The sequence below is a fragment of the Phoxinus phoxinus genome (genome assembly GCF_949152265.1).
Source record: "Phoxinus phoxinus genome assembly, chromosome: 4".
NCBI lineage: Eukaryota > Metazoa > Chordata > Actinopteri > Cypriniformes > Leuciscidae > Phoxinus > Phoxinus phoxinus.
Genome location: NC_136879.1, coordinates 17,708,727 through 17,724,812, shown reverse-complemented (window position 1 = coordinate 17,724,812; position 16,086 = coordinate 17,708,727). Strand labels below are relative to the sequence as shown.

The following is a 16,086-nucleotide window of genomic DNA, read 5'->3' as shown; positions in this document are numbered from 1 at the left end:
TCTATAGGCGCTTCGTATTTGGAACCCCTAAAAGGTTCTATACAGAACCCAAGAAAGGGTTCTTTCTTGTCATTATAGAACCTTTTTAGCATAAAAGGTTCTTTGGAGTTGAGTAAAGAACCCTATGGTTCTATATAGAACCCCAATGAACCCTTTTTTTCTAAGAGTGTAGAACCTTTTAGGGGTTCCAAATAAGAAGCGCCTATATAACCTTTTAAGGTTCTATATAGAACCTTTTCTTCTAAGAGTGTTGGGTATGTATGTTCTGCCAGTTCTAGCTGATCTGCTGAGAATGCTCTGTTGGTCCTCTGGTCCTCTGTCTTCCTACGATGATTCAGTTTCTGAGCAGCAGCCAGAAGAAAGATTGTTCACTCTGAGCCATCATCTAGAATAGCGAAAGTCTCTAGCGCATGGTCTCCATTGCGTATGATTACTTTGGTTACTTTCAGTGGTACTTGACTGCAGCCTGCTTGTCTGTCCAAGTACAGAACCTCATTGGTGGGACTGACAAGAGAAGGTTTTTCTCTGATCGGTCTAACATTGAGCTTGTGGAGTGCCTCAAGATGTTGTGGCGGTGCGGGAAAAACATAAGTTGCGTGACTGGATGGAGGAGGGACATCACTTATCCGGAAGTGAGGAAATGAGTATATAAGGTGGAGTTGTGAGAGAGGGAGGGGAAGAGAAAAAAAGGAACGGGTTACCTGAGACGAATCCACAGTCAGTGAGACGCGAGACGGAGACGCTGTGTTTGGGCTGGAACACGTGGATCTAGAGTGAGCGTGAGTTGCCTAGCGATTGGCACTGAGGGTGCGCTGCACCTCTGGACACCGGCTGCACAGCAAAGCTTGTCGTCTTTGAGGCTGACGAGTGAGCAAGTTCTCCAGGTTATTCCCTGTTTTACCCTCACTTCGAAAACTTCCCTTCCGGCCATTATCGGCCAATGCTCTTTCACACACACACACACACACACACACACACACACACACACACACACACACACACACACACACACACACACACACACACACGCCCGCACGCACACGCATGCACCGTCTTCAAGCCAACCGAACATTAACGCAACCACTTTCACCACGTATTTCGTATCTGTATAATACAGTGAAGTGTTTCGTTATTTTTAACGACATATGTCGAAATATGTCTGCCCTTACAGATTTTGCAGGTTGATTTCAGACGGCACTGTGCTGCTTGGTGGGTGTGACCACAACGCCAACATTTCTTGTTTTTTACCCAGGTGCTCTTATGTGCTTTGGTAAGCTGACTAAAGTTCTGGCACTGACTCAAGTAATGCTGGGTTTTAGATCGATAGGGACAGAATGCCTTTACCTTGTCCTGAGGTCTAGTAGCACCTGGAGCAGACCCCTCTGTCAGAGGATTGGTGGGGGAAGGATCTGAGCTATGAAATATGGACAATGTCTTACAAGACTTGACGTCCTTACGCCTGTCCTTCCTTTGGTTAGAGCGTTCCCTTCTTTCTCCAATAAACTCAAAGCCACTTTCTTGAATTGGCAGTTCGTATTCCAGCCTCCCTGCACAATTGAGGTTCAGATTGAACAATCTTTCTTCCCCTTCACAATTCAGGCTCAGAGTGAACAATCTTTCTTCAGAATTTAGGAGTGTGGGGATCCAGACTCACAGGGGATACATGTACCTCTTGAAATCAGCTCTCAGGTCATGAGGTAACTTGGACAGTAGCCTAGTAACATGTGAGCCACACCGTAGTTCGATATTACCACTTTCACCTTCAGTAGTTGATCTAGCATGCCCACGAGTGCTCTGAACTTGAGTGCAAACTTCTTGAATTCAGTTGTACAGTATCAGAGGATCTGATATTTAAACTCCCCGTGGCATCCTCAGGCAGAAATATTATCCAGGGAGATCTTCAATCTGGCAAACTCTTGTGGGTCCCCCTTTGTGAAATCAGGAATTGTGGGCTTAGGGCCTCTATATACTTTCTCTTGTTTAGGGTTGAGAGGATCCTCACTAATCTCCTTTCGATGTTGCATTCTGACACAAGGAGGTACTGTATGTGGGGATACCTGGGCTGTTTATCAGTATCACATGCCCTCTCCTGGTCAGATGCCACTACTGAATCTTCATCTGGTTCAAGGTACTCATGAGTGAGTGGACATGAAGGCAGGTGTGATGTCCTGCCTTGTCTGCTTAAACATGCAGTTAGTTCCTCTATTAAGTCTGGGACAGCTGCTGTTGGGATATGAGGTAACGGTTTATTCAATGCAGTTCGAGGAAGTGGAACATCATCAGCTACTGGTGGAGGTGGGGGTGGCCAGTCTTCCTCTTCATATGGTATGGCGGCTCATGGAGTGTAGCAGGTTGGCTTGAGGTAGCCACCATGGCTGAGAAGAGGCTCTATCATGTGATGGTGGTGTTTGCCTTTGGTGCAATGAAACTGCAATATCACAACGCATTTGTCGTTGCATGTCTAAGACTGTAGATTGTACTTTCTGATTCTCAGTCTCGAGCTGTTGAAGGGCCTGCAATATCTCTGAGGATACATCCCCTGATATACGGTGGTAAGGTACAGGTGTGCTCTCACATATCTGTTCAACCTGGCCAGAATGAGTAAAGTGTCTTTGCCTAAGTCCAGTTGAAGGGTCAACGAATTTATTATGATGAGTGAGGGGGCTCATCTCAGCTACCCTCTCAATGCGGTGGTAAGGCTCCTTTGTCTATGTGGGGAAGGCGTAGTTTGAACACCTGGTGAAGTTTTATCCTATTTCAGGAGATAAACACCATAATCTTCCAACCAGGCTGGTGGCCGCACTCGCCGTTTTGGACATACATCATCAGGCCTTCAGCCGTCAGTCAGAAAACTCACCAATCACTGTATATATTATTATGTGCATGAAAAGTATACTTTCATAACAAGTATAGTTGTCTATAATTACTACTGAAAAAAAAAAATATTAAAAAATATAATAATAATAATTATTATTATTATAAGGCTATTATTATTATTATAGGCCTATATCATTATAATAATGTAAAAATAAATGTAATAATAGATTTGAGATGTTTTTAAAATATTTTTATATTTATTTTATAAAATACATTTTGTTAAAATATATTAAAATATTTCAAACATTATTGACCTTATTTGAAATCAAAATCTCGGGGGAATATGATTTCCGTGCACATCTTTATTTTTATTGAGGCTATTTTTTTTAATGCGCCCATAATCTTTAATCAAAAATTACTCCCCCCTCTTGCAGCGACATCTCTTCTCTGAAGACGTGTTTGCTGACACGAGGGCGGGGAAACCTGTCACTCACGTGGACAAAATCAAGTCCTTTGATTCTTGATCATTAAACCATTTCAATAAACCGTTATCGCAATTTCAGTTTCATGCCGACTTTAAACATTTCCCTTCAATAACAACCTCAAAAGACGAGTGTCTCATTCCTGTAGTAGATATCATCGTTCAGCACAAATGAAGCACGACTTGGGACGCGGAACTAAAGTATTCAGGACTTGTTGCAGTGGGACGTTTTTCTGGTTACTCAAAACAGCTTCCTTGACGTTGACGTGGATGTTGATGATGGCAGAGACTAAAGCAGAGCTGTCAACTGATGCTTCAAGCCTTCACATCTCTAACAGCAGCGGGAATGTGTCCTCCTCACAGACCAACAACCCTCTGTCCAGAAAACTCAACAAGATCCTGGAGACCAGGCTGGACAATGACAAGGTCTGTGAGTGACGGTCAGCTCGCATTAGCTAACGTTAACTCATTAGCCTCGCAGTGCACCTGTCACTACTACTCTTTACAAGAATGATTAATAATAAAAATTCTATGTCATATTAATGTTATATTAAATAACATACTGTTCTTTTTCCTTAAAATAAATAGCCATGATGCTTTCTTGGTTTAAACAGAGATAATAAAGCTGAACAAGTAACAACATTTCAGTAAGGTGGTCGTTACTCTAACGTTATATGAATACTTTACCAAGAAATTAATACTTGTATTAAGCAAGGACACATTAAATTGATCTAAAGTGACAGCAAATATTACTACATTGTTACAAACTTTCTATTAATCAATGAATTACAATATACTGAAATTGAAAACACAATATTACTGATTTTACTGTATTTTAATTGAAGAAATGCAGCATTGGGGAGCATAAGAGTCTTCTTTTCAAAAACATTCTTGCCTAATCCAAACTTTGAAACAAGTTAATATCAAAAAACCATTGCATTTCCATACCATCACTACTGTACTGTACTGTAGTATACAGCATATTTGTATATAGCCACAGTATATTTGAAGAAAGTTTGCAGTACAGATTACACATTACTTTGATACTTTGTAAATCATCTGATGTCTCTCGCAATGATCTTCATGTCGTATGGGCTGTTGTAGGCAGGATGCAGTTGATAAGCAATCAGCAATGAAGGTCCTGTTGTCTCATTTATTTTCTGTATGTTCTCGATTTCTAGGAGATGCTGGAAGCGTTGAAATCTCTCTCCGTGTTTTTCACTGAGAACAGTCTGAGAACCAGGAGGAACCTGCGGGGAGACATCGAGAGACGCAGCCTGTCCATCAATGAAGAGTTTGTACGGATATTTAAAGAAGTGACGGAGGTAAATTCACAGGCTGAGCATAAGCAGTTGGAAGCTCATTATAGGTTTATAGGTACAGATATATATATATATATATATATATGTACATTACCATATATATATATTTTAAGTTGACAACCATTTAATTGAGGCAGCTCAGACTAAAACAATCCAAAACTGTTATATTACATAAGCTGCCTGTGGTTCTTACAGTGTACATTATATTTTAAAGGGGTCATAATCATGGATTGTTTTATTTTTATTTTAATATGTTCCTTGAGGTTTACTTAAAGATTTAAAAAAAAATAATGAATAGAAGTTAATTCAGCAAGGAACTGATCAAAAGTGACACTTAAGACTTTTATATTTATAAAATATTTATTTCAAATAAATTCTGTTCTGTTGAACACTCAATTCATCAAAGAATCCTGGGGGGAATCTATGGTTTCCACAAAAATATAAAGCAGGTATATAATATAATATAATATATATATATAATATATAATATAATACTGGAGGAATACAAAAATTAGGTTTGGGACACTACGTTTTTACATAATAAAAAACTATGAATAGAAAGTAACTTTTCTTTTCATAGTTTTCAAATGTTGCTATTCGTCTTATTATAAAAGCTTCTGATTAAATGTAAATGTGATTTACACAATAAACTTTGCTTCTTTTGCACACAAGCTCCTTACCTTCTGCTGCTGTGTAGGACTCCTCTACAGAGATCTTAAGTGTGTCTTTCTGCTTCAGGAACTAGAGAGCGTTCATGAAGATGTTCAGGCCATGAGCTCCTGCTGTGAAGAAATGACCAACAGGTTAAAGGTAATCATGCATGTTTGCTTTCAGATAGTTACAATCATCATCTGTAAAAGGCCATGTGAAATCAAAATGGAACTTTTGTTGCTTTATATCAATGTCTATTGGCTTTTGAGGTCATCGATATACCAGTGTACTCCAGAACGTTGACAAAATAAAAGTTTAAAGTCCCCTTGTAGTCAATAATTGTATCCGTAAAACATCTTAAATCTAACTCTACACCATTGACTTATTTAGTTTATGCGGTTCTATGCATATGCAAATGAGCCCCGCCTCCACTCACTCGCACCAGCTCAGAGATCCACTCGTTGACCTGATTGGTTACAAGGTAGTTTGTGACGTCAGAAACACCAGCGATTTCAAACCGTGTTTTTGAGACTGTCTTTGGTTCACTGCAGTTTTAAGGAGAAAAAACTCAGCAATGCTGTTGACTTATGAATTTATACATGGTTTGTCTTAAAGCAGATTAAAAACACCACATAGACATATAAACAACACTACAATTTTGATTTCCAACACAGGGGGACTTAAAAGCAATTTCAAGAAGATATTAGACTGTACATAGTTGAAGGACCAACATGTTTGTTCCCCATAACCCAGCTGTCATGTTCTGTTTGTCAACAGGCAGCCAAAGAACAAACCCAGGACTTGATTGTGAAAACCAACAAACTTCAAGGAGAGAAGTGAGTCTGATATAATGCTCTGCCGTGTTTGACTGATATGAGGTTTTCAATAGCCGGAGAGCTGGCTTGCCGGTGGCATATATTGAAGCAATATCAAACGAAAAAGAGATGCAATACAATAAAACATCTCCGTGGCACTAAATATCATATGGAGTCTGTAGTGTCACAATATATCGCAATGCAACATGAATCATGGATCGTGACAAAATGTATTGTGTATAGTTCACACAAACTTCAAATTTAGACATATTTCCTTTAGCATCAAAAATATGGTAAAGGACAGACATTTAGCGTTAAATAATATATAAAACCTTTTAAATGTATGCATTCAGTCAGGTCCAAGCCTATTCAAGTTCACCCCTTATATGACACCAAATTTAGCATTTTAATAAACAGAACTTTTTTCTATACGAGCTAGAAGTAATAATAATAATAATGTCTGAGAGACGCGCTCAAATGAAGCCGCTGCTTGTAAAGCACTTGAGAGTTGAACTAAATGCTTTTTGTCGACTAATCGGGCTTGAGCGGTTAAATACACATCCTTATGTGTCAAAGTGACCATGTCTTTGCAAGTAAACAGTCGTTTATGTCTCAAGTGAACGTAAACCGCTGAGAAAGAAAACGCACGAGGTCATTGAATCCGTGCAGTCAGTAGAAGACACTTTCTACCGCTGCTATTTTTCTGTTTCTATGCGCTGACGTTCTGTCATTTAATTTTACTATAGTTTTTGAAATGAATGAATATCCCGCACTCCTACCAGAATATTCTTGGCAGTACAGCAGCGGCACTGTCAGCAGGGCAGCCTTTCAGAGCAGATGACGACAAGACTGCGGCGCTACACCAATCTCATTTCCATGTATACTTCAGAGAAATCTGAAAGAGTGTGCACGTGTTCACCGCTGAGCACTGTGATGTCCAACTTTTGATGAGGTCAATGAATCATTCATCGTCTTCTGCTGGAAAGTTTTATCCCTGCTATAGTGCAGTTTTGCATTTCCAATTAATATTCCCTTTATCTGTTTTGCTGCTTGCTTTTGAATGCAAGACAATGCGATACACTAAAGTTAATAATGACTCGGAGAGAAGAGGATTCTGGTATGTGCGACCGTGTTCCTTGTTGACTTGATTGGTCGAACCAAATCCTATCAGGGAATTTGGGCTCTTGGTCTGAGACTCGAGGTGAAGGCACAGAATGATAAATGGAGGCTCTAGATTCAGCGTATCTTGTACTACCTGCGACCCACAGATCAGGTTTATGGCCCTCACTGGTGAAATGTGCTTGTTTATGGCCATTGAGAGACTGCCAGTGAAAGTCATTTGAGTGGAATTGATTGAAGAGAGGGCTGACGGGGCATTGAGTCTGCTGGGCTTTCGGTGTGCCATGTGGCGGACCAATGAGATGCAGAGAGAGACAAATAGCAGTGAGGTCTGCTTTCCATGGGCAGCTGCTTTCTAAGCATGTACGTGTGCGCTGGTGCGGAGCTGAGTGGCTGTTTTCTGTTCAGTCTCTATGGGGGCTTATGCAGGGGATTGTGGGATTGACAGTGGAGTGTTTAGGAATGTCAACTATATTCAGTTGTGACAGTTGCTATGAGGCAGCGATTTGTAATATGTAAAATACTCTACAAGCAACTCACAATTGATTCCAGTTTAGTCTGGCATTAACACACACACACACACACACACACACACACACACACACACACACACACACACACACACACACACACACACACACGTTTGTGATCTAAGATTTTTTTGTTTTTGAAAGGCAATTGCATTTATTTGATCAGAAATACAGTAAAATCATAGTGAAATATTATTAAAATTGAAAAGAACTGAAAATATTTTCAAATATAATTTATTCCTGTGATGGCAAGGTTGAATTTTCAGCAGCATTACTCCAGTCTTTCAGCATCACATGATCCTTCAGAAATCAGCCTAATATGCTGGTTTGATGCTCAAGAAACTTTTCTTAAGGATTTTTTTGTTTTGTTTTGGATTCTTTGATAAATAGAAAGTTTAAAAGAAAAGCATTTACAGAATAATTTCTCTATATATTTATTTTGAGAATTTATAGAATAGAAATAATTTGTCTTTACTGTCCCTTTTAATCCATTTATCGTGTCCTTGCAGTAGCTATATAAAAGTAGTAACTTCTTTAACTTTAAATAAAATCGTACATGCTCAAACTTTTGAACGTTCTGAACTTGTATATAAAATATTAATTTAGCACAGAATGAAATATAAGTTTTATATTTATAGTTGACAAGTTTATTCATCTCTCCATTTTTGTTTTCCTGTTGAGTTTACCACAATGCATTGCGGATTGAATTCTACGTGAGTGAGTTGCAACACAACTTTTGGAACAAACTTCACGCCAGGCTTATGATGTCTCAGTAGGTTGGGAACTCATTAGGCTTTTGGAAAAGAGGCGCAGACTTCAATGAGGATGGGGAACATTGTGAAGACAGAACAAGATCTTTTGATTACGAGATGAACTGACTGAGAGATGGAAGTTCAGAGGTTTGTGTGATTAAACGAGTCTGAGATTTGGAAGAGGAAATAATCCTGTTGTTTTAGAAGCGAGCGTCCACCGTATCTCTGACCTTGTGGAACGGCCCTTGATTCTGGCACCAAAGGAGATGCTGACAGCTGTGATGGACAGCTGGCGTCTCCACGCTCTACTGCCGTCAACCCTGTACCCGTCCAGCAGGAGAGTTTGTCTAAATCCACAGAGTGTCACACAAAGACAAGTGAGAGGGAAGAAAGAGACATTGATGAAACTATAATGAGGTTATTTTTCTGGAATGTATTGTAATAGAATGCTGTCAGGAAATATTTGTCCAGGCCAATAAAAATGCTTAGTGTTCGTCCCATGCAATTTCGTGAGGTTTTTCAAATTCATTCATTTTAAAGGGGACATGTCACTGAAAACAAGATGCCCCTTCCTCTTTTTTGTTTGGTATACTGAATGCAAAAGCTTCAAACATGGCTTGATTATGATGCCATAACCATGAGATTATTAATGATCACTAAAAGTATGCACTGCAAAACCTGTGTAATATTCAGTAACTTGGTCCTCCCAGATCAGGGGTATCCAATCCTGCTCCTAGGGTCAACATCCTGTAAAGTTTAAATCCAGCTTGCCTGGAATTGCCCCAAACATCACTTTCTGGTAGGGATGGGCAATATGGACTTAACAATATATCACAATATTTTCTGGTATTTATTGCGATAACGATATCAATGACGATATTGGCTACAAGTGATGACTGCATGCATTCTCGAGAGCCTCAGAAACACAAACATTGATCTAAAGTAGAATGTACCCATCATCAAATAGGCTCCTATAATATACCAATTACATAAAATAATAAAAAAACCTAAATATTCAAACACCAGCCCTTGCAGAAAAGGAAAGGTTGCAGATCATGTTTAAATACAAATGTACTGAAAACACATCACACAATAATAATGCAAATCAATTACAAGTTTGAAATGTAAAAAACAGTCAATAATACTGATAAGATAATACTAAAAATACTACGAATTCTACTAATAACAATATAAACCGCACTAAGGATTGATGAGCTGCTCGGTTCATATTAATCACTTTGTCTGCGTTCTCGAACTGCCAATGAGATTTTGCGTTTGCACGTTAGTTTCTGCTTGCTCAAAGGCTGAATAATTCCACATAAACTCCATTATATTTTACAGGAAAATACATTAAATAATATAGTTTACATGTAGCACGTCAATTCTGCGTGGTATGCAAGACTCTCTCGCTCTCTCTCTGAGTGTGTGAGAAACGCTGAGCGCTCTCAGCAAAGCGACGGCGAGTCGTGCGCCTCACACTAGTGTTTACTGTGGGTCAAAATCAAATACACGGTGCATTCATTGAGATTAACTGTAGTAGTGCGTTTTACGGATCGCTTGTCGGAGAGCGAAACTCTCAAGCGCTCCGTTTTCGGCGAGTGAAAAAATATATCTGTGTTGCAGAGGTAGTTCCTCGTTTCGCGATAAACTTCACCTCAGCTTCACGTCCTCCTTCGCCAGTTGTTTTCACTCTGCATGTGAGTTGCGAATGAATGGTTCCCAAATAGAAATATGTCATCGACTCTGCTTTATCGTTATTAACGCGGGAAGACTAATTCTTATCCTGAGGATCATTTTACCGGTATATCGCAAATTATAATACATCGCCCATCCCTTCTTTCTGGTGATCCTGTAGACCAGCTAGTTTGGGTATGTTTAATTTGGAGCTAAACCAAACTCTGTGTATGGTGGTACACAGAAGTTAGCCAATCATTTCATCTTATGGGATATTCACACAGAATGCATTTTTGAAATCCACTGGGCTGCTTTTCCATTATTATTCGATGTAAACATTGTGCTTGTGTCTTTTGCCAAGTCTTGGCAATTGTGAATTTCGCGTGAAGACAAAATATTTCCTTGATTTCGCAAAGCAGTTAAGGATTCGCGTGTTGACCTGTTCAAAAAGCTGCTTGTTTTAAAGTGATTTCTCTGTGAGTGGTATTTCTTACATAGGTACGCTATGGACTTTTGCTCACACAATTTCACTGAAAATGCGTTAATGTGCCGCTCCTTAAGGGTCAGTTAGAAAATGGGCATGAAAACTAAATTATGACTACCATTAAGTTGACTTTAGGAGACCAAATTAAAATGCAGAACGGTAGAATGTGTCCACTTTACACCTATTTAATATACGTTTGCATTGTCCCATATGGAGTCGCATTGGGTATTATATGAATACAGTGTCCTTCCACATTGTGTTGTCCTGCTGTTCTGTTGAGACACTGCCTGTCTCAGTGACATTTTCATCAGCCAGATGGGATTGTGCCTGCTTGTCCAGCTGCTTTTTAACCTTGCCTGATCGGGTCTGTCCCCAGAGGGACAGCTGTGTAAGGGACAGGTCAGGACATGGCTTGTCATGCTTCCAAAGAGGACAGAAAGCAGGATCTCAAATATTAATACACAGCTGCTGGTGTTCAGCTTTCTCAATCTGGAGTTCATCCCACCGGATAACCTTTCTGTCACTGATATCGAGTGAGAAAATGGCATGGCAGAAATACCTGCAACAGTAGTTGATTTATAAAAATGCATTAATTTATTAATTTTCACAGCATCATTTAACTGAAATGATTGATTGATGTAGAGGCTCAAGTTTTTGAGAGGCTTGATCAATTACTGAAGTTTTTATTCTTTACCCCGGAACGCTTTCTGCATATAAACTATAGCGTGATTTCGGGCGAGCCCCCAATGTTTCACTTCTTAAACCTCTAGACTCTCTGTGGTGTAACATGTGGTGATACTGTGGAGTATCAAAGATGTTGAAAGCACTTTGATGTCAGTGGAAAAGTCTGAGCATAAATGCAAATACCACTTTGCGACAGTACTGAAAGCTCCAACATAAAAGACCAAGGACAGTCAAACAGACCACGACCTGCCAGCATTGTTTTTTTCCACAACCTTCATTATATCAACTCAACTCCCTCTCATTATGTCTTCCTCATATCAATGAAGCTTTAGTTGGTGTTGAGAGACCTGTTCATTAAGTGTCATTCTGAAGGCTGTAGCCCGTCACCTGTCGGAAGTCTGATGTGAGGTGATGCCTCTTGCATCCAACACTCATTACTGAAGATCAGCCACAGATAGTTCAGGATGTTATGACATTTCTGTGAAATAATGCCGTAAACCTGTGTTTCTCGACTGGTTTTGCTTCAGGGCCCTAATTTTACACTTCAATGTCATGTCAACCCAACACAATTTTTACAATAGTAAAAATATTTGCAAAAATAGACACAATTGACCGTTCGCAAAGACCCGCCCCCCTTAGTTACTGTTGCTATGTAAGACAAGCTTCTCACGCCACACCATGTTCTCACGCAGTGAAAAATACATCGCGGAGCAGAGAGGACACTGATAACACGCTGAAAGACAGGACAGACCAGGTTACTTTTCAGTTACTTTTGATATTAAACATCTTAAACAAAGTCTCACCTTTCAAAATTGGTCATTTTTTAAAAGAAATATAAACAATATATACCGTTTTGTGGCTCTTTAATGTGTCGTGACAGATCGCTGTGTCGCCTCAGTTAAAGCTGCTCGTGAACCGATCATCTCTTCCTTCTAGTTCATTTATAGCATCAAATAAACATGAATGAACATCAGAAGGAATGTTGTTTTAACCGCGGAAAGGCGTCAGTACACTCCGTTTCTCAAGTTCAAATCCTCCCATGTTAATCTACTAACTCTCCTGACTGCTTTGTCGGACAAAATGGCGGATGGCGAAGTATGATTGGTCAGATCACCTGTCAATCAAGCTCCCTGCGAAGTGTCAATTGTCCATAAAGTCAAAGTTATTTATTTTGTTATAATAACTTTTTAATGTTTGTTACATTTAATGATAATTTGGTGGTTTCTCTTGGCAGCTAATAATTCATAATTCATGGCAAAAAGCACATGATGATCAACATTTTCTCCCTTTTAAAAAGTTAATAGCTTAAAATGTTGATCACATTCTGTGTTGTGCTATTAACTATTCACTTTTCCACTAACATCAAACATCTTTGATACAGAAGGAAAAAACATCCTGTTATGTCACAGTGTTGCCAAGTCCGCGGGTTTCCTCTGGAATTGGGCATTTACAGCGTTGCTGGGTTTGTCTAACATTTTTGATTTGTCTAAACCATGTTATTGTTGTTCTGGTTTCTGAAGGGTCCTTCGATAAACTGTAGTTTCACGTCTGGTGGCTCTTTCTCTGGTAGTGATATTGCTGTAAGTGGAGACTTGCAGTGAAAATCCTGATATCCAGAAGGGTCTGTTATCTTATTGTGCTAATTAAGCTGGGACCTTATTACCCACCCACGCAGATGTTCTCCGTCTTTCATACACCCCCATGCACATAGCAAGTTAAATAAAGTCAATGAGTGGGCAAGCCTGCTGCTTTTGTGTTCTGGACTTCTGTTTTTGTGGGTTGAGGCATTGGTTAATGTCTTCACCACTCATTTCTGTAATATGTTGCGCTTGATAATCAGTATATTTGATTGGAGGAGGTGTTAGTCAGAGGAACATTATATTGAAACTTATGTTTAAGTTATATTTAAGCGTCACACCGCTACGCTTCCCTCACATCCTTGAGTGTGTGGTGTGTGTGTGTTATTACACCTAATAGTAAATGATTTGCCATGCAGAAATATAATTTTGACCAAAAACAGTGATTGATCTGCTTAATGATGTTGGACTGCTATTATTTTGAACACAACTGTATATATAATGTAGTTGGTGCTGTAGAGAACAGTCATACTCATGACTGCAAGTCTTGAAACAATAGTGTGGTTACGAGCACTGAGCTTTACAGGCTGCACTTAGGTATTCATCTGTGACTTTGTGCTTTTTATATTTATATTTTTAGACTTTCGAAGTGAAAATGTGTCATGGTCTCACACTTTTTTTCAGTGCACTTTCTTTTTTCTTCTTCTCTGACGTCCTATAGTTCTGGAGTGATCTTGTGGAACCAGCGAGTTCTCATTAGGAGCTTATGAGGAGATCCAGTGGATGATTTGCGAAACACACACTCCATCACAGTTTGGTGTCTGATGTGAAGTCACCCACGCTCATCTGAGCATAAATGACAACTTACCGTCTGCGGATCTGTTAGTAAAAAATTTGACTGTTACACTCCAGTGAAAGTAGCGTCATTTTGTAGTCTTAAAGGATTAGTTCCCCCAGAAATGAAAATTGTCATGGTTTACTCCACACCATATGACCTTTATTCTGGCAAGAAACACAAAAAGAGAAGTTATAAGAATGCACTAGTCATAGTTTTTAATGCAGTAATAAAAGTGCTATAAAAACATCAAAAATAAGGGTGCTCCAATCAGGACCGTTTATCGGTAAGTAATCACCGATCACTGGAAGCAGTATTGGCCGATACGATCACCGTTACCAATCACCAAAGTAAATTATACTATTCTTAAAGATACACTGTGTAAGATTTTCTCCAATCTAGCTGTGAACTTGTATATGACTACCAACTGAATATTACTTTCTAGACCCTACTTACAGTAGGGCGTATTATTTCAAATCTGCCGGCAGTCAAGTCACCTTTATTTATATAGCGCTTTTTACAATACAGATTGTATCAAAGCAGCTTCACAGTGATAACATGAAAATAAAAAAATAAAAACAATTTCATCATCGTCCACCTTTAAGGCAGATCTATAATATGGTTATATACAGTCGCGAGTAATCTCCCTTCGCTTTCGTCACGGTGCCACTAAGTGTAAAAGTGCGAAGCTTGAATTTCCAGGTATGTCCCTCTTTGGCTAATGTATTTTTCAAGATGGAGGCACAACATGGCTTCCGCAATTCGAGCGACTCACCCGTATGTATTATAAATAGCAGATTCTACGCTTACGAGAATACTTGATTAGTTGGTAGAAGTACTTAAACATATAATTTTGAAAGTACAAAGTGTTTTTTGCTAAGAATCAACTTTACAAAATTACACCGTGTAGTTTTAACAACAACAATGTATTTTAAGTATAAAAAAATAAGCAATGAGAAAGTCATGAATTGACTACTTTTTATTTATTGGAAAGCAACATATTCCATTCCTTCTTTTAGTATTGATTAGGAACAGCTTAGAGCTTAATAACTGAAATAAAAATAAAGATTAATAGAAATATTTTTTTTAAAACCGGTGAACTGTTGCATTAAGCCCCAGATGCCTGGAATTCCAGTTTTCTTTACAGCAAGCTCGTCTCTGTCTTTGAGTTGTAATTTACATCTTCTCTGACATTTACGATGTCACACACACACACACACACACACACACACACACACACACACACACACACACACACACACACACACACACACACACACACACACACACACACACACACCCCTTGGGTGGCGGGGAATCACTGCTATTTAATACATCTTTGACATGTTCTCATTGTTCAAATTTTCCAGGTCGGATATCTTTCCCCTGGCCTAAAGCAAATGCCAAATGTTTCTTTGAAACCTGGAAACATGGAATATGATCCCAAAGCAAGTCCACACGACTAGACACATCCCGTGAATGCTTACATGCTTCCTTTGGCATGTTAAACACGGTTACAAGCACATAGCCATGGGGAGTGTTGAGGTAACATCATGTATTAAACCGGGGGAACATCTGGTGTGCGACATCTCGATTTTAGATTGTGAACGGTTAACATGTCTCCATGATCTGCCTTTGAAGATAAATCATAGTATCGTGCTACAGTGCCGTTCATAACATACTGTGCAACATTCACATCACGTTTACCAACGTAGCGGTAGGGTTACGCTCGTATGACATTACAGTTTTTGGCCATAATGAAATTGTCTCATTTGCATGCCTTTTAAAGTTTAAAGCCTTGCCAGACAAACATTTTATTTGCATGCTGTTTTATTTGCACACTTCCTGTGAGCGCTGAACTATGTTCTCTTTCGCCTCTTATTGCGCTTAAACTGTCAAATACACTCAAGGTTTACATAAACACAGTCATTTACATCTTAAGTGAAGGTCAGTATATTATGATACAAGTGTATATCAGAGCCGTACATTAGATTTTAAAGTGACAGCAGCCTAATAAACCAACTGCAGTCTTTGAAAAACGTGAATCAAACAACAAAATACAAAACTAAAGTCACTCACTGATCTTGACTAAATATTATAAATAAATAGCTTTAATAAAATCAGTGTATTCGCTCTAAAAAAAAAAAAAAAAGATTTTCAACCCATGTTTGAGTCAAATATGGACTAACCCAACCGTCCATATTTGACCCAAACATGGGTTGAAACAACCCAGCATTTTTACAACTGTTTATTTTAACATTTGTTAATTCAGTTTCGGACTTGAATGCTACTGTTATATACACCTACTATAGCTGGAAAAAGTAAACCACTGTTTATTTCATTTG

At 39.0% G+C, this 16,086-nt stretch overlaps 1 protein-coding gene across 1 annotated transcript in view; it reads left to right on the top strand.

The window, feature by feature from the left end:
- Positions 1-3,247: 3,247 nt before the first annotated feature.
- cog6 (component of oligomeric golgi complex 6) overlaps positions 3,248-16,086 on the top strand; it is a 53,068-nt gene continuing 40,229 nt past the window's right edge. The window contains exons 1-4 of the mRNA XM_079611320.1: positions 3,248-3,724; positions 4,480-4,623; positions 5,359-5,430; positions 6,049-6,107. Of these exons, the coding sequence (XP_079467446.1) occupies positions 3,470-3,724; positions 4,480-4,623; positions 5,359-5,430; positions 6,049-6,107 (530 nt within the window). The 5' untranslated portion in view covers positions 3,248-3,469. The remainder of the gene's footprint in view (positions 3,725-4,479; positions 4,624-5,358; positions 5,431-6,048; positions 6,108-16,086) is intronic.